This window comes from Gymnoscopelus braueri (assembly GCF_963280865.1).
Source record: "Gymnoscopelus braueri genome assembly, chromosome: 23".
In the NCBI taxonomy this organism is placed as follows: domain Eukaryota; kingdom Metazoa; phylum Chordata; class Actinopteri; order Myctophiformes; family Myctophidae; genus Gymnoscopelus; species Gymnoscopelus braueri.
The window spans coordinates 9,098,018-9,119,447 of NC_137625.1; the positions used below are offsets into that span (position 1 = coordinate 9,098,018).

Consider the following 21,430-nt stretch of genomic DNA (forward strand, 5'->3'; position numbering starts at 1 on the left):
ATAGGAGAGATAACTGGCAAAAAAAAAAAACAATTCTTCGACATTCTCTAATTATGTTGAATTCTTGTAAATTAAGATGTTAAACAATAATTTAACTCTTGAGAGAGTAAAATGAAACCAAATGGACGCGTGAGGGTCCATTTGGTTTCATTTTCAAAGAAGGTTTCATTTTCAAAGATTTCAAAGATCTAATAAGGGTCCATTTGGTTGCCAACTCTCCATCATTTAGCTGGGGACCACCCGGGACGCCCCTCAAGGACCACTGGTGGTCCCCGGACCACTGGTTGAGAACCACTGCCCACTACAGTGCCACGCTGTTAAAAATGTGAAAGTCAAAATGCAGGTTAGAAGGGAGCGGGGGTGAACAAAACAGGAAGCGAGTCTTACCGCTGTTGGAGCCGGACAGGTTGTATCTAGAGTTGACCTTCCTGATGATGTTCTCATGGATCTGGTACCACTCTGTCTCCGTGTTACACCTGACATAAACACACACACACACACGGTTGTCGGCCCGTCAGCATATTTTTATTTTTGGACACAACTTGACTTTCTCCAGGGCTCTTGTTGTTTCTCTTACGTAAGCACACTTCTCTGTGCATTATGTGATCATTTGGAGCAGCGTTTTGGGAAACGCTGTTTCAAAGCAACGCAACTTCAACTCCCATCACCTTTTATTTCACATTACATAAGGTTTACAGGTGTAAAAAAAAAAGTGGGTGAAATTGTCTTTTGTAGTTAACTCTTTGACTGCCAGAGTATTTTCATAAAGTACTCCCCCATTGCCAGCAATTTTCGTGTTTTTTTTATTTTTATATTTTGAAAATTTTCATGAAAATAATTGATCAGACTGTTTTTTAAAGACGCAGCACAAATCCGCCACTAGAGAGCAGCACATGATAGCTTGATCAGCTCCTTGTGTCACTGTTACCCTTCTTGAGCGATTAGACAGGGAAAAACATGAAAACGGATGTGACGTCGTCCCAGATTGTTTTGATCGTCAAAATTACGATGTGATACACGACGGCGATGACTGATCGTCACCCAGACCATAGATTATAGAAGAGAAGCTGTCCGTTTGTCCGTTATACCGTGTGAAAAACCGTTTGTTTACCTATTTTAGACGAAAATGACCGGGGGGAAATAATCAAAGACCGGAAACGGAACCCAGGTCATGAAACCGGATGCAGATATGGGTGAAGTAAGTGGAACTCGAGAATAACATTGGATTTTAAGCAGCATAGCGCGATCAGAGATTAAACAATGAACGCAAATCCAACGCGTCAAACGCGTCAATGGCGTGGGTGGATTAAGTAGTAATTGACGCGTTTTCGAGTCAATGGCGTTTATAGAGTTAAATAGATATTCAGATATTCAAATAGCCATGATATGAGTAAAACAAAACAGGTACAATATATCAGGTGTAAGTAGAGTAGATACAGTTATTCACACCCTTTTGTATTATCAATTTCAAGTTTGATATGCATTAGGACCCCCATTTGATTTTTTTTTGTTTTTTTTTTAACGCATCGCCCCCAATCTACACTGTAAAATGCTCAGTTTCAATTTAACTCTGGGTGTGTGTACACATTGACCAAATGGACTGTGAGGATCAATTTCCATTTGGGTCAATATGGTTTCATTTAGCTGGGGACCCACTGGAACCCCCCAAGGACCGCTGGGGTCCCCGGACCCCGCGTGGAGAACCAGTAATTCAAAGGACACAGGGAAAAGTGTCGCCATGTTGGACACCTTCTAAAAGCCTAAAATACACGGAGCTGAAAACAGCAGGGTGTAGTGGGATTGGAACGTACTGCACCTATTTTCAGCTGTAATGGGACTTCAGGGAAGCGATAGGGAGGGAGAACTATTGACAAAAATCAATGGCTGCTCGGGTCGTCACCCGCAGTCGTTCCATTTCGAGCCAATCAGAGTACAGTTCACGACTAGGGGAAGGGTCGCGGGGCAGTGGTACTTTCCATTTATTTCTATTTCCAGTTGTTTTGAGAACTGATTCTCAAATTACTGCCTTTTATCCTGCTACCTTTCATGTGTTGTTGACTGGGTTAGATTCATTTTTTCCTCATAATATTTATAATAATAGGCCTAATAATACTAATAGACATATTTACTAGATACAAAAGCAAAACAAATGACTATAAAAGAAAGAAAAACAAACAAACAAACAAACAAATAAACAAACAAACAAACAAACAAACAAACAAACAGGAAATACACAAAGAAAACAATAAAATAAAGGCTATTATAACTAATGTTGCTGGGTATATTTGTCCATCTGGGACAGTCCAGCTGTAATTTAGGTCAGGCCACTGTGTCGACGGCATCCCTCTGTGTCCTCTAAACAGCAGGGAGAGCACTCTGGTCTGCATGCTATCCTGCGAGAAGTATTATGCTGACCTACTGGAGTAGAATTTAAAAACTAGAAAAGTGCCGACAGGCTAGAAAAATTGTGTCACTCTAATCTACCAAAGAAATAGTGGCTTTCGGGGCTTGGCATTGTTCCATGCGGTGTGCTTCCTCTAAATATGGTGATTGTGATTTATACCCAATGTTTTTTCTGTCAGGAGAAGTTGACTGAGCCCTTACATGCTGTTGCGTCGCTCTGCTAACACAGTTAACACGTAATTTACACCCTATTGGTGTGTGTTTGCAGCATTTGCCCGATAGCAGACAGAGCTGTCATTCTGTTAAACTCAATTTCTTTTCTTCTTAATCACTTTCAACCTGGTGGGCAATTTTTGGGCATTTACACATCTTCTTCAAAAACAAATCTGCAAATTGCACGCATCAAAACAGCATTACGGTTTATGTACAACGCCCCACAAGGTGCTATACTGTCTGTGCGCGTTGACAGCCCGTCTGGTGTTCCTTTAACCCATTAAGACCTGAGGCGATTCTTTAAAAAAAATCAAAATCATAACAGTTTTTGGAAAAAAATCTAAAACATTTTTTTTCAAGATTTTTCAAAAATAGCAGATCTACAAGTTCATAGCGCGGCACTTGGTGCCGCGCTATGAGCTTGTATATCTGCTATTTTTGAATAGCCAAAGACATCTAAAGTGACACATATGCGTTCCAGGTATCAATGGATTATGCCAGTGTTCTATTTCCAGGTCTCAACACAGCGAGACCTGTGTTTATGCATCCAGGTACTCGTGGGCATGGCAACTCTTCTGCCCTCGCAGCAGATTCATATTAGCCTGTTGTTGTTGTCATGGTACAGTGGACGAGGAGAGACTAATCGTTGAAATAAGAGAAATATCCAGATTTGTGGCAAACAATCAGGTCATTATAAAACCTTCCCAAAAAAAAGATAATGCCTTGCGAGCCATTATCTCTGGAGATTGGCTATTCAGGTGAGGAATCAAGTCGCCTGGAATAGCCTACTATAGGACATAACAAATGGACAGCTGGTCAGACTTACGTGTAAACTTTGAGGTGGTGGTCCTCCTTGGAGTCGACTGTGAGGAGGTCCGCGATGCTGACCACAGCGCAGCCAAACGGCCTCCTGTACTGGACGCTACATACATTCTTCTTCTCCCCGGCACCCATCCTCCCTGCACGCACACACACACACACACACACACACACACACACACACACACACACACACACACACACACACACACACACACACACACAGTTACAATGTTGCCACAAAAAAAGCCATTTCCCTATTAAAAGGCAAAGAGAAAATCCATTAGCTCTCAGTGGAACAACAATCTCATGTGTCATCTCATACCTATTCGTATGATGTGTACAACGATGTAAACGTCCTTCCTCAGATCACTGCTTCCCAGATCCTAATGAACCACACGAAGACAGGACAGAGGGGCAAGATATCATGATTTGAAAATGTTCTGCTCCATTCACTTCTTTAACTTCTTACTGAAAAAGGCTGTATCTCGCACTTTTTTTTTACAATGAATTTTGGCAACTCTGGCACTCAGAGCCAAACTGCCAGAAATAAGTCAGGCACTGAATGAGTTAAGGTCTGAGGTTCCGATAAAAAAAAAAAAACTTATGTTGCTATGCCAGTGGTTCTCAAACTTTTTCATGTCAAGGACCCCAAAATGTGTATTTATATGTATTTGGCCCCCATTTCAAAACATTTTGTTCCAGGGACCCCCGGAGGCAAAGATTTTAGTTACAAATGTTTGCTTTAAAAAATATATATTTCAAGATTTGCACACATTTTCTCAATTTTTCAAAAATATCAGATCTACAAGCTCATAGCGCGGCACTCGGTGCCACGCTATGAGCTTGCATATCTGCTATTTTTGAATAGCCAAAGTGTAAAATAATGCTTTTTAGCTCAAATCTAAAAATGACACAGATGCGTTCCAGGTCTTCATGGGTTAAAAGTACTCATCATGCAGAATGCCTATTTCAGAATATACAGCAGTGGTTCCCACGCTTTTTTAGCTCAAGACCCGAAAGAGAACTTAGACGTTTGCCCAGGACCCAAACTAGTGAAAATAGCAGATCTACAAGTTCACAATGCGTCGCTTCTGCTGGCAGCCCTACTCTCAACCCACTCAGCTACGTATAACAGTGTGTGTGTGTGTGTGTGTGTGTGTGTGTGTGTGTGTGTGTGTGTGTGTGTGTGTGTGTGTGTGTGTGTGTGTGTGTGTGTGTGTGTGTGTGCGTGTGCGTGCGTGTGACCTAGCCTAACCTAGTTCTAGCCTGAGGTGCACTCATGCTAAGGGTTAACTAAAGAGGACTTTGGGGTGAGGACAATGTTATTACTGCTTATTACACGGCTTGGTTGAACGCTCCATTCTGATTGGTCAATTACATTGCATTCTGCGGTCTGCTATTAGGACGGCCGCTGTGCCTCTGTTTACGTCGCAAAGTTAATTGTAATCCTAAGTAGCCTTGTAATAAAAGTGGGATAATATACGGCTTCGTGTCAGTCCCGCTTCAGCTTAATGTTATTCACAATAATGGCCGTCTCACTGTTCATTATTCCGTACATAATTACACTGTATGCTACCGCATCGCATAATGCTGATGGTCTTATCCCGGGCCCTAAAGCACCTTTTGCGACTGGAGTCCCTGATATTGTCGCTGGACCTCCTATGTCCAAAAAAACTTGACTTTTCAGGAAATGGAATGCTTCAGAACTAGTGAAAATGGCGACGCGACGTGAGCTTGTAGATCGGCCATTTTCACTACGTCTGCTTGACACTTTTGTATGACGAAGTAGGGCATTAAATGATGAAAACACATACAAAGATGAAATTTGGAAATACAAGGTTACAATACAAGGTTTCTGCTTGACAGCACTTTATTATATATATATATATATACTGTATGTTTTTTTTATTTTTATTATTATTATTATTTTTTAAATTTTTTTATTATTAATATTTTTTTTTCTTCTTTTTCTTTGGTATTTCTGAGAACAAATCGGCCTCTTTTTCTGCCTCGACTCCATCTATAACTATATCCTGTTACTGTCTGTGACGATGCGTTTATGTACACCCATATCGTTTGATAGTTAACTTATCACTGTCTGACACAGCAGCGGTTCCCATTGGCAGTGCTTGTGTGTGAACACAGAGTTTTAAGTCTCACCACAAAGAGCGTGCATTGTCTCTCCGTCTTCTCCGGTGACTTGGGGACTCCGCTCTTATTCAGCCTGACAAAGAACCTTTCACTGCAGGAGAGAGAGAGAGAGAGAGGGAGAGAGAGAGAGAGAGAGAGAGGAGGGGAAGGCGAGCACAGAGATGAGTGTGGTTCGACACGATAGGGGGAAAGGTCATTATGAAACAACTGAATCAAATGCATTGTTTGCAGGAGCAGAACAAGAAAGAGATGAACACAAGTGGGACTAAATTCACTGAATGTCAGACTGGGTGGGGGGGGGGGGGGTTACTGGAGGAATAGCGGAGCTTCAAACAGCAAAAAGGTCACACGAACACGAAAAACATACAGATTCTTAAAACGACGCAAAGAAGCAATAGAGGGAAGGCAGGAGACAAGGAAGAAGTAAAAGAAAGAGAGACAGAGAGGGAGGGAGATGGAGAAAAAACTGGAAGAAAGAAAACCAAGACGGGAGAAATAGACAAACAGACTATGTTTGAAGAACTACTCATTCAATCATTAGTGTGATGTGTTCCATTTATAACTCTGCTAGTGTACAAATGTAACCAAATGGACCCTTTGGATATACAACAAAAAACACAATATTAGAAAAAAGGAATATGGTGAGGGCAAATACACAGATACAGATGTATACAGATGTGAAAAACAGTATTCAAGTGAGTGACTCACACACTTGGGTGTGTGTGTGTGTGTGTGTGTGTGTGTGTGTGTGTGTGTGTGTGTGTGTGTGTGTGTGTGTGTGTGTGTGTGTGTGTGTGTGTGTGTGTGTGTGTGTGTGTGTGTGTGTGTGTGTGCGCACGTACACACTCATACACGCGCGCGTGCATCAGCTCCTACTAAATCCAGTGCAACGATAGTTCATGTAGACACGGAAGGCAGAATATTTATATACTTCATTCATACTCCCCGGACCCCCCCCCCCCCATTAAACTATTCAGTCATACTCCTTTAAGGCAGTACGTTTCAACCTCTCGTCATTTCATTTGCTACCAGTTAACTCACTCACGCCCTCATACCCACAGTGCAACTCTGGAGGTTCATTTAAGCAGCTCAGTTCTCTATTCATTCTACGTGCTTAGCTGTCAGTTGCCGGTCGTACAGCTGTCAGTGTTAAAAAATCCTCCACCTCCCCGGCCTCCTCCCCGTGGCTTCTGGTTGTTGGTGGGATGGTTCCATAGATGGTTGTTATGGTGGTGGTTGTGCATTAAGGGTTAATGTGGTTATGTCGTGTAATATCTGATGTGCATGTTATCTGTTGTTGTTTAAGTTGTTGTGTTTTATCTGTTATGCTCTGCTCAGGGGATTGTGATTGAAGATCTGTGTCATGTTTGCACAGTAATCGTGTAATATCACATGAGCAGAGTCACACCGCCAAACTTGAATGCAATAGCTTTGCATATATGGGTAATGGTTAATATGGTTATGGTTAATAAATGGTTAATGGTTCATTAACTGTCTGGTTATTTCTGAGCTGAAGTGTCTAAATGAACACTACTAATACAGTAATAAGCAGCCTCAGGATAGTGAGATCATCCCTCAACAAAGCCAAACCAAATGATCAACAAAAATATAAAACCAGTTGGATGGAAGCATCAAAAGACCAAAGCAAACTTAATTGCTAATTGACAATAGAGATTGAAATAGACAGTACACTGTGGCAGAATATTTGACCACGGTGACCGATGTGATGACCAACCGAGAAAGGCCTTAACAATGTACAGATTCAGTGAGCACAGCCTGGACGACAAGTGACAAACATGGCCGCCCAGAGGAGACAAGCTGTGCTCTCACTATACGGCCAGTAGTAGAGTAGTGGAGACAAAAATAACAAAAACACAGATTTTGACTACTCTGTCCAGGGAATCCCATTACTTATTAGGTGAGAAAGCCGAATGTTCATGGTTGCCTGCAAAATATGTGTGGGTGAATAGTCTACTGCAGTTCATTAACATAATGTCTGTTTTTGTTTTTCTTATCTTGTTTGTATTGTCTGTTATGACATGCAGTATGTTTGTATCATGTTTTATTAATGCTTTGGCAATTATGAGAATGCTTGTCATGCCCATAAAGCTTGTCTGAATTAGAAATGTGAATTTGAATTAAGAGAGAGAGAGAGAGAGAGAGAGATGGTAAACTGGAAGAGAAACTGAACGTATGTGTGTGTGTGTGTGTGTGTGTGTGTGTGTGTGTGTGTGTGTGTGTGTGTGTGTGTGTGTGTGTGTGTGACGTGTGTGTGTGATGGGAAAAAGGAGGTCTGACATTGATTGCCTTTTTAAGTCTCTTTGTACTCTCCGTTTCCGCTCCTCTGACTCTGTTAATTCTATCGCTCTCTTTGTTTCATTCTCTTTAGAACTCTGACCAGCTCTCTCTCTCTCTCTCTGTTCCTCTCTCTTTCGTTCCCACTTTTAGACACACTCACACACATGTTTGGACTACTATACTTGAGAGGACGTCAAAAATGTTACGAATGCCATTTTTGGCAATTTATTTAGCAATTATAAACCATAACCCCAAAGCAGTTGTGAGCTCGTAGATCGCCTATTTTCAGTGCCAGCACGCAACTAAATATAAGTCAGGGATAACTCCAACCCCCTAAACCTAACCTCTAAACGCCTAATCTTAACTCATTCCCTGCCTAGAACGACTAAAACGACTTTTGTCCTTTAAGCCCCCTCTGCCAAGAACGACTAAAACGACTTTTAATTTTTTCAAAAAAAAAAAAGAATCTTTTTTTTTTTTTTTTTTTTTTTAACCCAAAGACCAAGGAGATATGATTTGTTGAAGATCTAGACTCCCATCCACTTCCTTGTTAACTTAAAACTTAAACATTTTGTATCTCGGCTCCTGAGTACTTTTTTTTTTTAATTAAAAATCTCTGGCAGTGGGCAAACGCAAAAAAAAAAAGTTCTGGCAGTGAATGAGTTAACCTGAATATTTTCGTAATTGTAAGCCTAACTCCACACATTTTATGAATATTATTTTTAACCATAAAACAACCATTTTTCTTGTGAGGACCAGGACCATTGTCCTCACAATGGTGGTTTCTCAAATTTGACTATACTTGTGGGGACTTTTGTAGTAGCTACAGTGATACCATTACACACACACACACACACACACACACACACACACACACAACCGTGCATTCAAAGTGAGGCAGTGAGCGGAGGCCTCCTGCTGGGTCCGTGTCTCATCCAGGCAGGCGAGCCGGAGGCTAATCCGGTTAGGTGACTTTCACAGTCCAGTGATAAGCAGAGGGAAAGCCTTGTAATGCACCACCGCCCCAACAATGAGCCAATGGCAGCCAGTTCACAGCCGCGCCGTGGAAAACCTGAGGGTTAATCTAACTCTGAGAGTGTGCAAATGGAACCAAACGGACCCGTAAGGGCAACCTCTCAGAGTTACAAACAAGCAATTTGGTTCCATTTGCGAGCTTTCTGAGTAAAATTAACGCAAAGAATTTTGCTGTGCTCTTTTTACAGGCTTAAACGACGTGGGACGGATGCTAGCAATACTCGCGAAACAAAAGGGACGGACCCTCTGGGCACGAGCGGAATAGACGGCAACACATTCACAACATTAGAACCGAGCGCCAGTTGATTCTGTCATTGAAAGCCCTTGTTATGGCCCTAACAGATGTTAAATGACGGCCAAGAATAAACAGAGGAACTTTTATTTAATACCGCGCATACGGCTAAAATGGATTTCTACGGTTTTCCGTAATCGTCCGGGAGTCATTAAACAATCCCGTTAAAGGCTTATTAAAAGATGTTGTGTGTTCAGCGCGACGTTAAGTTTAAAAAAAACGGCCAGCCTGTCATGGTTTTGAGCACAATTCCGCCTGGCTGTGGAAATGGGGCATTTGGAAGCCGAGTGCACTTAGCACACACTGCTTCACAATATACACATACTGTATGAAACCTTTATGATATGTTATAGATGTATTATCGTATGGCAGACTAATAGCCTACTCTATACCACTGGTTCTCACCGTGGGCTGCGGGGACAAGTGCGACAAGTGTTGAGTGACGCGACGAAAGTGATGTAATAACAACAAAAAAAGGTGGGAAGGATGCTCAAGGATGCTTAACCCATTAAGACCGGGAACGCATCTGTGTCATTTTTTGATTTGAGCAAAAACGCATTATTTTACACTTTGGCTATTCAAAAATAGCAGATATACAAGCTCATAGCGCGGCACCGAGTGCCGCGCTATGAGCTTGTATATCTGCTATTTTTTTTTAATCGTGAAAATGTGTGCAAATCTTTGAATATATTGTTTTAAAGCGAAATTTTTTAACTCCATTCTTTTCTTCTGGGTGGTCCCTGGAACTAAATATTTTGAAATGGGTGTCCGCGTACAAATACGTATCATTTTGGGGGTCCTTGACATGGAAAAGTTTGAGCTGCTCTGATATAGAAACATACGTTTTTCAGAATAGTGTTGGAATTTAGAAGACATTTGTAGAATCGGCTTCATGTCTTAAGGGGTTCAAATGGATTAATGCATCTGAAACTGGGGGTCCTTGAAATAAAATAAAAAAAAGGTTGAGAATCACAGGCCTAATACCGCATGGCTGGAAATGAGCTGGTTGAGATGGCTCGGCCTCTCATTTGATTTGAGCTACAACAGAGGTTGTTGTTCATTAAGACTCGCCCTCCGGATGCTTCCAGAACGTTCATCTGGCCATCACATTACGGAGATGGATTCCTACGCATTAAGCATGAGAGAGCGGCGCTCGCACTCATTGCAGACTCCTCTAATTAACGCGGCATTGTTGAAACCTCAATTAACAGACCGACCCCCACCGCACCCCCCACTCCCATCCAGCAAACACTGACACACACAAGGGCATCTGGTGCTCCTTCCATCTTCCTCCTCTCTCTCTCTCGATCCGTTTGCCCATCATTCTCTCTCTCTCCTGCAATTCTGTCCTTTTTCGTTCTCCCACTCTGCTCTCTCACACCCTTCCAGAACGCCTCCTCTCATGCACATGCTGCAGCGTGCTGCTGATGAGACCGGCTGAGGGAACGAGTGCCCACGTCTCTCCATTCTGAACCCCCCCCACACACACTCGACCAGTGGGAATCTTTCTCTGTCACCGCACTAACAGAACATGAATGGCTGAACCCCCTCCCCACCCCCAGTCTCTCCTGCAATATCGATAATTGCATTAGGGGCCGGTGTAGAGCCAACAGAAGGGGGGGGGGGGTAGACTAAGTGACCCGCGTGTAAAGGACTGGAGAAATTAAGTACCCCCCTGCCAACACACACACACACACACACACACACACACACACACACGCAAATTCCCTAGTGGAGGAGAAAACACAGTAAGACGAGAGAGAAATTGCTCCTTAATGGACTGAAGAAGTCAAAGGGTTGGACAGAGAGGGTGTTTCGTGGACATCCGTTCCCCGGGCAGGAGCGCACTCTGACGGGGACGAGCGAGGTAGGCCAGAGTACACTGAGCACGTACGCACACACGCACGCACGCACACACGCACACACGCAGGAACAACCTCTGACAGGACATTCTGGGTTTTCATCATTACACACATGCACTCACATGCGCACACACAACCAACCTCTGACAAGTCACACAGTATTTTCACCATTACACACACACACAGATCGCCACTCAACCATGGCCAGTCTTGTTAGAGGCAAACAGAATGTGGAGGGAAGCCATTACTTCAAGGGATGGAAGATACAGCCAGTGTGTGTGTGTGTGTGTGTGTACAGTATGTAGCGCTAAGCAGCCAGACAGGGGGTCTTTATTGAACACAAAGAAGCAGCACGCACACACACACACACACACACACACACACAGACACAGACACAGACACACACACACACACACACACACACACACACACACACACACACACACAGTCTTTCTCTCTCGCTATCCCTCTCTTGCTCACACCCACTATCACCACCACCACAGTAGTTCACAAACAAATGGCTCTTTGCCTGTGTTTGTGTGCGTGTGCGTGTGCGTGCGTGCGGACAATGAGACACCATTGGCCACATGCCAGCAGTAGATACAACTTGAAGACAACATTGAGGTAGGAGACAAGCTGTCTCATCAGCGCACCATGCGAGCGCACACACACACACACACACACACACACACACACACACACACACACACACACACACACACACACACACACACACACACACACACACACACACACACACACACACACACACACACACACACACACACACACACACACACACACACACACACACACACACACACACACACACAGGATTAAGACGGCCTTTCTCCTCACAGCTGGTAGAAAAGTAATTAACCGAGATTGCAAACGAAATGAACAGCGGAGGAGAAAAAACACGTCTTTGTACGTGACCGGCGGCTAGAAGAGCACATGGCTGAAGATGTGCGTGTGTGTATACACACTTCTGCGGTCGATGAGTGCTTATTGATTTGTTGGGGTCTTAACGGGAGTGTTTTACAGTCCGTTTAATGCATTTTTCTAGTCCCTCCACGGCCAATGGGGACATCAGACACGTCTTATCTCTGACCTGCTGTTAGCACCTTGCTGTACGTCATCATCACTGTGTTTCATCTGCGCTGTCTGACTGACTTTTCTGTATGGAATCTAGACCAGTGATTCTCTTTTTCGCCTTTTTTTAGGCGTCTGACCACCATTTGACCCCGATATACACTGTAAAACTGTGTTGTTATGTATTCTTTATTAAACCATTAAGCTTGTAGATCTGCTATTTTTTAAAAATCATGATAATTTGTGCAAAATGTAATATATGTTTTTTTAAAGGAAGACTTCACCGATTTTCAACCTATCTTCATATAATTGGTCCTCACTAATACTCATGATAAAATGGTACCATTTTTGTCTACTTGGTCTGTGTCTCATAGGAGGGCTGTGGACAGTCCAGAAACCCGTCTACCAGTGACATCATCGTTAGGCACGATTTTTTTTTCCAACAAGATTTCACATTTTTTATTTAGATTTTTATTAACACGAGAACAATGGCTTCTTTTATTGCATTGCAACTTTCCAGGAATAGAAAGCCTGCAGTTTCTGTTAGCTTGGATTCCCCATTGATGATGTCACTGGTAGACGGGACTCTGAACTGTCCACAGCCCTCCTCTGAGACACAGACCGAGCAGAAGTCGGTGAAGTCGTCCTTTAAGTGAACATTTGTAACTGCAATCTTTGCTTCTGGGGGGTCCCTTGAACAACATATTTTGAGATGGGGGTCCGCGGCCAAATACAAATCATTTTGGGGGTCCTTGACATGAAAAAGTTTGAGCACCACTGATTATAGAAACATATTTTTTTTCCAAAAACTGTTAGGATTTAGAAGACATTTGTAGAATCCCCCAGAAGCAAAGATTTGAGTACAAATGTACACAGATTTGCACATATTTGTCATGATTCAAAAAATATATATAGCAGATCTACAAGCTCATAGCGCGGCACTCGGTGCCGCGCTAGGAGCTTGTATATCTGCTATTTTTGAATAGCCAAAGTATAAGATAATGGTTAAAATCGAAAATGACAGCTTTCCCGGTCTTATTGGGTTAAAATGAGAGCGAGAGAGCGAGCGAGCGAGTGTAGGAAAGACAGAGAAATCTAAACTGTGGGAGGGAGAGGCTCAGTAAAGGCTCAGTAAATTACGTTCATTACCACCCGACATAAAAGGAGCCGAGAGAGGAGGCTCAAATAGAACCTCTCTCTAATTGTGGGCGCCAGTGACGCACCTACAGTATACATTACAGTGTGTGTGTGTGTGTGTGTGTGTGTGTGTGTGTGTGTGTGTGTGTGTGTGTGTGTGTGTGTGTGTGTGTGTGTGTGTGTGTGTGTGTGTGTGTGTGTGTGTGTGTGTGTGTATATGAACTCCACATACAGTGATTTCACAACAGTTAAGGGGCGTTGTGAGGCACGACGTGGAGCGCCTATAAAACCCCCTTAGTTGTTCTAAAATCACTTTAAAACAACAGCCTCGCACCTCGGCTTATCGCTGTTATGAAAGGGTTACCAAATACGGCAACATGAAAATCACACATATCCCAATGAAAACCCTTTTAACGACAGCTTGCAAAAACAAGGGCATTGCTATGCAAATCCATGGAAGGATTATTAGGAACATGTGAATATTGTAAACACGCCGTTGTAAAGGTGAAATGAATCCGTTTTGAGCAACTGGCACTGCATGGTCTATTAATTGCCTAAAATGTTCAATCAGAAATATTCACAACAAAATCTGAAATTTTGAAACTATTTCTGTGGTGGAGTAATACAGTACATGCAGTTTAGAGCATTTTACAATGGCTTTGAATGCAGCTCAGCCAATCATAATCAAGGACCGGAACTATTCGGAACTATTTGGTTTATAACTTGCAGTTCCATACACTTAGATGAACCCGAATAAGAGCCGATCCTATGACTACGCCGTAAAATCCTGAGCGTTCATTTAAGTTTGAGATCGAATTGATGGAATCAAATAGACCGTAAGGGTCCATTTTGTTCCATTTGTAAAACTCTCTTACTGTGAATATTTCATGGTTTCCATAGTCGTAGATATACTGCGTGGGTGAGTAAAAAGTAAAGAGCGATGACAGAGTGTGGGGGATGTGGGGTGGAGGGTTGGTTCATGCCGGACTGCCAGAATTCACAGTGGATCTTTCTCCAGTGAATTACTGCCAACCTCAATTTATATGAAACGTGTGCGATAAAAGATAACCCTGATGACTCACCCCCCACTCTGACCTATGACCCCTCTGCCGCCGATATCTAGGACAGGTTTCTACTCTACATATGTCTTCACTATGACCACATGAACCTTAGCATCCCTATTATGCAGTGGTGGATAGTAACTGAGTACATGTACTTAAGTACTGTACTTGAGTACAATTTTGAGTTACTTTACTAGAGTATTTCCAATTTGCAATACTTTTACTTCTACTCCACTACATCTCAGAGGCAAATATTGTACTTTTACTCTATATACAGTATATATATATGTATATTATGAAACATACATTAACCACTTTAGCTCTATTTTATACATGGGCTATTTGAAAATAGCCGATCTACAAACTCACAACGTGTTGCATCGTGACGTGTTGTGAGCTTGTAGATCTGCTTGTAGATCTCACTTTCAATTTATATATTTTTTTCAAAAATAGCAGATCTACAAGTACACAACACATTGTGAGCTTGTAGATCTGCGGTCTTCCTCTGATGCACTCCAGAGGAACACAATCATCAAAGGCATCAGTTTTGGAGCCGCTGCTCAAATCTCTTCATCCCGTCATTTTCCGCTCGCTCTGTTCTGGTGAATCGACCCGTTCCAGAGATAAAATGGAATTTCTGCCCTTTGAATTGTGAAACCGTCAAAGGGTGGGTGTGTCCACGCCAATTGTGCACGTGACGTCTGGTCCACAGTAGCGCGCACGTGCCGTGCACAGTCTGCACACGTGTATGCAGTGGTGTGAAGTAACTAAGTACATTTACTCATGTACTCTACTTAAGTACAATTTTGAGGTACTTTTACTTTACTGGAGTATTTCCAATTGTCTATACTTTTACTTCTACTCCACTACATCTCAGAGGTAAATATCGTACTTTTACTCCACTACAATTATTTGAAAACTTTAGTTACTAGTTACTTTGCAGACATAAATTACATTATAAAACATACCATTAACCACTTTAGCCCTATTTCATACCTAGGCTATTTGAAAAAAGCTGATCTACAAGATGCGACGCGTTGTGAGCTTGTAGATCTGCTAATTTTCAAAATTTTAGTTCTTTTACTTTTGGTACTTTAAGTACATTTCGATACCAATACTTTTGTACTTTTACTGAAGTCAATTTTGAATTCCGGACTTTTACTTGTAACAGAGTACTTCTACATACTTTTAGTTAAGTAAAACATTTGAGTACTTTTTCCACCACTGGTTGTCTGTATGCAAGAGGAATCGTGTGTGTGTGTGTGTGTGTGTGCACAAGAAAGTGTGCGTAGTGCATGTGTGTGTGTGTGGGTGTGTGTGCGCACATAAAGCGTGACGCGTATCTAATAAGCACTGTGGTGTGGAACAGCAGACTCCCAAGGACACAGGCCTTGAGAAAAACAGTAGGGCCTCGCCCACTTGATGCAGCCGAAAAACGCAGTAACAACCTCCCTCTGCTGACAAATCACCATGAATACCGTTTCAGCTTCTAACAGCGACTTAGTGCCACGCAGAGACTCCTATCTCTTATCCCATTAAGACCTGAAGCCGATTCTACATGCCTTCTAAATCCCAAAAAAAATCTGAAAAACTTATGTTTCTATATCAGTGGTGCTCAAACTTTTTCATGTCAAGGACCCCCAAAATGATATTTTGGCCGCCAACTCCCCATCTCAAAATGTTTTGTTCCAGGGACCCCCAGAAAGCAAAGATTTGAGTTAAACATGTTCGCTTTGAAAGAATAGATATTCAAAGATTTGCACACATTTTCACGATTTTTCAAAAAATAGTAGATCTACAAGCTCGTAGCGCGGCACTCGGTGCCGCGCTATGAGCTTGTATATCTGTTATTTTTGAATAGCCAAAGTGTAAAATAATGCTTTTTTAGCTCAAATCAAAAAGTGACACATGAACCCAAGCGTCCCTATTCTGGTTAGATTATAGTAGGCATTACTAGGCAAACATTACCGCATAGTGAGCTTGTAGATCAGCCGTTTTTCTCGTAGTTTATTTTCCGTCTTACCCCTTTTTCTCCCCAATTTAGTCGTTGCCAATTAATTCCTTCCCACACACATGTCTGTGTGTTGTCACTGCTGTAGTACCTGCCAATGAGGAGCCCCCACCGAGAGGACGTAGAGCCTTCGTCCTACTCCTCCCGTCCAGCACTCCCTGCTGACAGGTGCCGCCCCCAGCCCATAGAAGTACGTGGAGTGACAAACATCACCCTGCCCTCCCCCGAACACGGGCCAATTGTGTTCATATGGACTCTCAACCCCCAGGCTCTGCGGTGGTGGGCAGGCACTTTGCCACTGTGCCACCCGAGCGGGTAGATCAGCTATTTTCAGCAAAGAGATTTGGTGTAGAGGGAAAATAGGGCCAAGTATAGACCCCTGCGGGACCCTGGTCAACGATGAACAGTATATTAGGGTTTAAGTAAGTAAGTTAACTACTTAAGCCAGAGGTGTCAAACTCACGTTTTCAGGGCTGCATGCGGCCCTGAGAGGGGTCCACTGCAGCCACCAACATGATTCTCAGGAAAGTAAAATTATTCTATCTCTAACGCCGCCACCTCCCCTCACCCTGCCCCCCCTCCTTGCTGCTCGTCGCAGGCCGCTCTCTCTCTCGCCGCTGACTGTAGCCTACCTGTGTGCGGCGAGAGAACAATAGCCAGTCATGGCCGTGGCCTCGACGCTCGGAATTAGCACACTTAGTTTCACCATGGCGGCGAGAGAACAATAGCCAACAATGGCCGCTAGCAAGCCCTATATCCATTGTTGTATGAGGAATAGCGAATAATTGTGTCAAAGTGGTCAAATAACCAACCATCAAATCCCACCCATCAGAGGAATGTGTTTTATGTTGCCAGACATAAAACACTCAGATGTTGGACGTAGATAAACGTGATTCAAGTGTGGTTATTGATTACCAGGCTATATAATCACAACAACTTCACAGACAATGCTAGCAAAGAGCCATGCAACAACACACAAACGCACGAGAAGGATGAAACCAATTAAGAAGTTGATTGGCACCTGAGCGGACGGTTCTCTCGCCCGTCGTAGATGTGGAAAAAGACCTCGAGTTCCTCGCCCAGGTTGGCACTCATCAGACTCTTCATGTGGACGAATAGGTGGTGGGTGCTAGCCGGGGCCGGGGTGTCCTTCTTACGATGCCGATGTTCCATCTACCACACGGGGAGAGGAGAGGAGAGGAGAGGAGAGGAGAGGAGATCAGGGTTTATTTCATTTCACTCATTCTATTGCATAATGACAGCACTGAACCGATTTTAAGTTTATCGTGTGTTGTACTGTATGACACAAAATCAGCACCATTTAAAGCAGAACTTCACAAAGACCATTTATCAGCTTCAATTGTATCGTGTTCCAGTGCCAATTGTGTCTGTTATTTTTTGTTTTTGTTTCATCACTTATCACTTATCCTGTAAATCAGAGGTCTTCATCAGGGGGTCCGCGACCCCTAGGGGGTCCGCGGAGGTACTGCAGGGGGTCCGCGAAATTGTTGTTTGATTAAACAATATATAATGTTTGAAAAAATATATATATATATTTTTCCTTTTTTTTCCCCTAAATGTCAAATTGTCTTTAAACATAACATGAATCCATAGCAAACAGATAAATGGAGGCACAATGCACAATAACATGGTATGTTTATACATATTTTGTAGAGAATTTTTGTATAGGAGCAGGCAATATAAAACACAATTGTATACATAAATATACAATATATGTGGTAGGCAGCCCCCCCTACCCTACGAGGTAGGGGGTCCCTGCTGCATCTCCCCATCAGTTTGGGGGTCCCTGGCCTGAAAAGGTTGAAGACCCCTGCTGCAAATGAATTTTCTATTAGTGTTTACTTAAAGAGCTGGAGATACCCCTGTTATTGCACAAACACTCTACAGCAGCAGCAAAATAAGTGTCTATTTAACAGTTACTGTATTTTAATTAAGAAATATCACTTATAACCCCCTTTAATCATTCATGTTCTCTGCTTCCTCTGCTTAGAATGAACTGAGTAACACACAAGTATGAGATGGGAGAATGTGGATGTTTTACTGTATAGTAAGTAGTCTGTATAGTTGTTATATTTATCTCATAAACGTGACCTTAATCACTACCCTCTATCCCCATCCTATTTACTTGCCTTTCATATGTTCTTGTATTTCTTCGTCTCGTAAATGTTATGCTGCTTTAAAAAATGCTGCTCAAAATGTTTTGATATAAGTTAAATATATATATATATACATATATATAAATAGCAAACTCTCCATAAAAACAGTCAGTAAACCTACTGCACTGTGCCATAATAACGACACTGTAAGGAGTGGAAGAAAAATCACATTGCAGACATTATGACGAAATGTAGGCCCAAACCCATTTGAATAGAGTTGAACACATAAATACTTGTATCCAGACTTACATGAAGCTTAATGGTAATGCTACTCTGTGCCAGGGGGGGGGGTGGGTAAATGGCAAAGTGCATGTAGAAGGGAAATCAAATGAGACTGTGGGGGCGATGAAACACGCCACCAAATCCACTTAAAACACTGAATCCTTTAAAAAGGCCTGAGAGAAACCCAGCAGGTGGTGGTTGGCTGCCGACTCCCGAGGCAATTTGAGCCTTCACGTCCCATTACTTGGTTTCAGAAAGAAAAGGGACCAATTTAGTGTCTTCAGCTCAGCGGAACAGAAAGTCAACTTGGGACTTTCTCCTGTCAAACACGAGTAATAAAACCTCCAATTTGACGGAATCTGCTGTCAGGAGGATGTCCCCCTGAGGCACGACTAAAGTCTATATTTTATTATTCCGAGCACACAACTGATAAAAGGCGGTGTGAGTGACATTTCTTTGTTAACGTTAGTGTTTAATAGCTCTATATTCTGATAGTAATCATTGCTATAGAGCGTTTGCTCAGTAACAGGGGTCTCTCCCCGTCCCCGCAGCTTTTTAGTAAATAGAAAAGACATTTTCAGGTTGCGATACCAATTTCGTCCAATCAGGAGAGAGAACTCAAGATAAACAAGTGAAATTGGAGGTGATGAACAAACAAACAAAAAAGAAGCAGACCAAACTTGAACACTAATAAAGCTAATAAATGGGTTCCAACTCCTGATTGGCTGGAATTGGTGACCTACGTGATTTTTTTCCCCTTCTGAATGGACATACAGTATAAAGCACAAAATTGACACATTTTACATTTTAATGAAACACTTCATTTGCATAATGCACTTATTTTACAATTTTCACAGACACACACGCGCATGCAAACAAGCAGGGTTTCAAGACCCTTGGTGGTACAAGCTATGCATATTTTCCATTCACCAGCGGAGGTGGGACATGTTTTAGAAGCAGCGCGTTTCCTTTATGTTGTCCTAATTTAATTTGTTTCACATCACATGCTTGCTGCTCCAAGGATGAGACATATATAAGCTGTGTACACACACACACACACACACACACACACACACACACACACACACACACACACACACACACACACACACACACACACACACACACACACACACACACACACACACACACACACACACACACACACACACACACACACACACACACACACACACACACACACACAGCTCAACTTCATACATCCTTCTCAAGGCACAGAGTGCTTTACAAGGAACTGTATTAATTTAATGCCTACATTTATTCATTGTATTGACCTGTATTTATTCAGGGACCATTGAGAGAAAGCTCTCTTTTTCAAGGATGCCCTGAGCACAACACGATCACAACATATACAAAAGACTATACAATTTTAAATAAAGTGCAACATAATGAACAACAAAAAAAACATCCTCCTCCTATAATCCTCCTATCGTCCTATAATTCTAGTAACCTCTGTGGCCTCGGTGTGGCCTCGGTGCGTGCCCGTTTCTCCTCACTGGCTGGAGCACTTGATCTGATTTTGCACACAGCCATTGACCATTACCATCTGAACACAACTGCGAAGCCCCTTTTTTCAATTTCAACAAATCTCCGCTTATTAATAGGAACCGCGCAACAGGACGTGCAATAACCCCAAGTTTGCAACTACTTTCGCCTGCGCCCTTCACCGGGTATGGTCTAGTAATGCAGACACACATAAGGGCTACACAAAGCAGGTGCAGTCCTTATGTAAGGCATCCTCCAGTACTACCCTAAATGTCTCTATAGAGACCAATTGATCCAGTTTCAGAGAGTCCTGGAGTCTGTTCCATTTGTCACAACAGGTCAACCGCTTGTGACCACGTCAAACAGGACACAGAGCTATACTCTCTGCATTTAGACCACTGTTACTTAAAGGATACTGTACAGCAGTGGTTCTCAAACTTTTTCATGTCAAGGACCCCAAAATGGACACTTGTTAGCCCACGGACCCCCATTTGAAAAGATAAGCCAGGGACCCCCATGAGAGATGTTTTTTTTTACAGCTCTAGCAGTGATTCTAAATCATTTTAATTTCAAGGACCCCCAGTTTGACATGCATTAGGCTCCGGACTCCCATTTAATGGCATTTCTATCTCTGGGACCCCAATTTATATTGTAAAATCAATGTTATTTTAACTCTGAGAGTGTACAAATGGAACCAAATGGACCCGTTAGGGTCCATTTGGCTCCATTTGTACACTCTCAGAGTTACAGACCCATAAGGGTCCATTTGGTTCCTAACTATTCATCATTTAGCTGGGGACCCCCTGGAACTCCCTCAAGGACCCCTGGGGGTCCCCGGATCCCACTTTGAGAACCAATGCTCTACAGGAATTAATGATATGGGAATCATTAATTGATTGAGCTATCGAAGAGTTATTATTATCTATTTTTTTAAGATGTATTTTTTGGCTTTATTGATAGTATATAGTAGATAGAAATGGGCAGAGAGAGACGGGGTTACAGTTATTTAAACGAAACAATATCACTTATACCAGATTTAACACTGAGGATGTTAGTACGTACTGTACCTTGCATTTCTCTATCATACATGAACAGGGGAGCAGGAACAGTGGTTACATCTAGATGCTGACCTTAGGGTATACTGTAGG

The 21,430-nt window shown here is 42.6% G+C and overlaps 1 protein-coding gene across 1 annotated transcript in view; it reads right to left on the reverse strand.

Annotated features, from left to right (window-relative positions):
• The window catches only part of dock4b (dedicator of cytokinesis 4b), a 260,551-nt gene that overhangs the window by 159,232 nt on the left and 79,889 nt on the right, over positions 1 to 21,430 (reverse strand). The window contains 5 exon segments of the mRNA XM_080421428.1: positions 388 to 476; positions 3,443 to 3,575; positions 3,761 to 3,821; positions 5,599 to 5,680; positions 17,399 to 17,550. Coding sequence (XP_080277554.1) covers positions 388 to 476; positions 3,443 to 3,575; positions 3,761 to 3,821; positions 5,599 to 5,680; positions 17,399 to 17,550 — 517 coding nt within the window.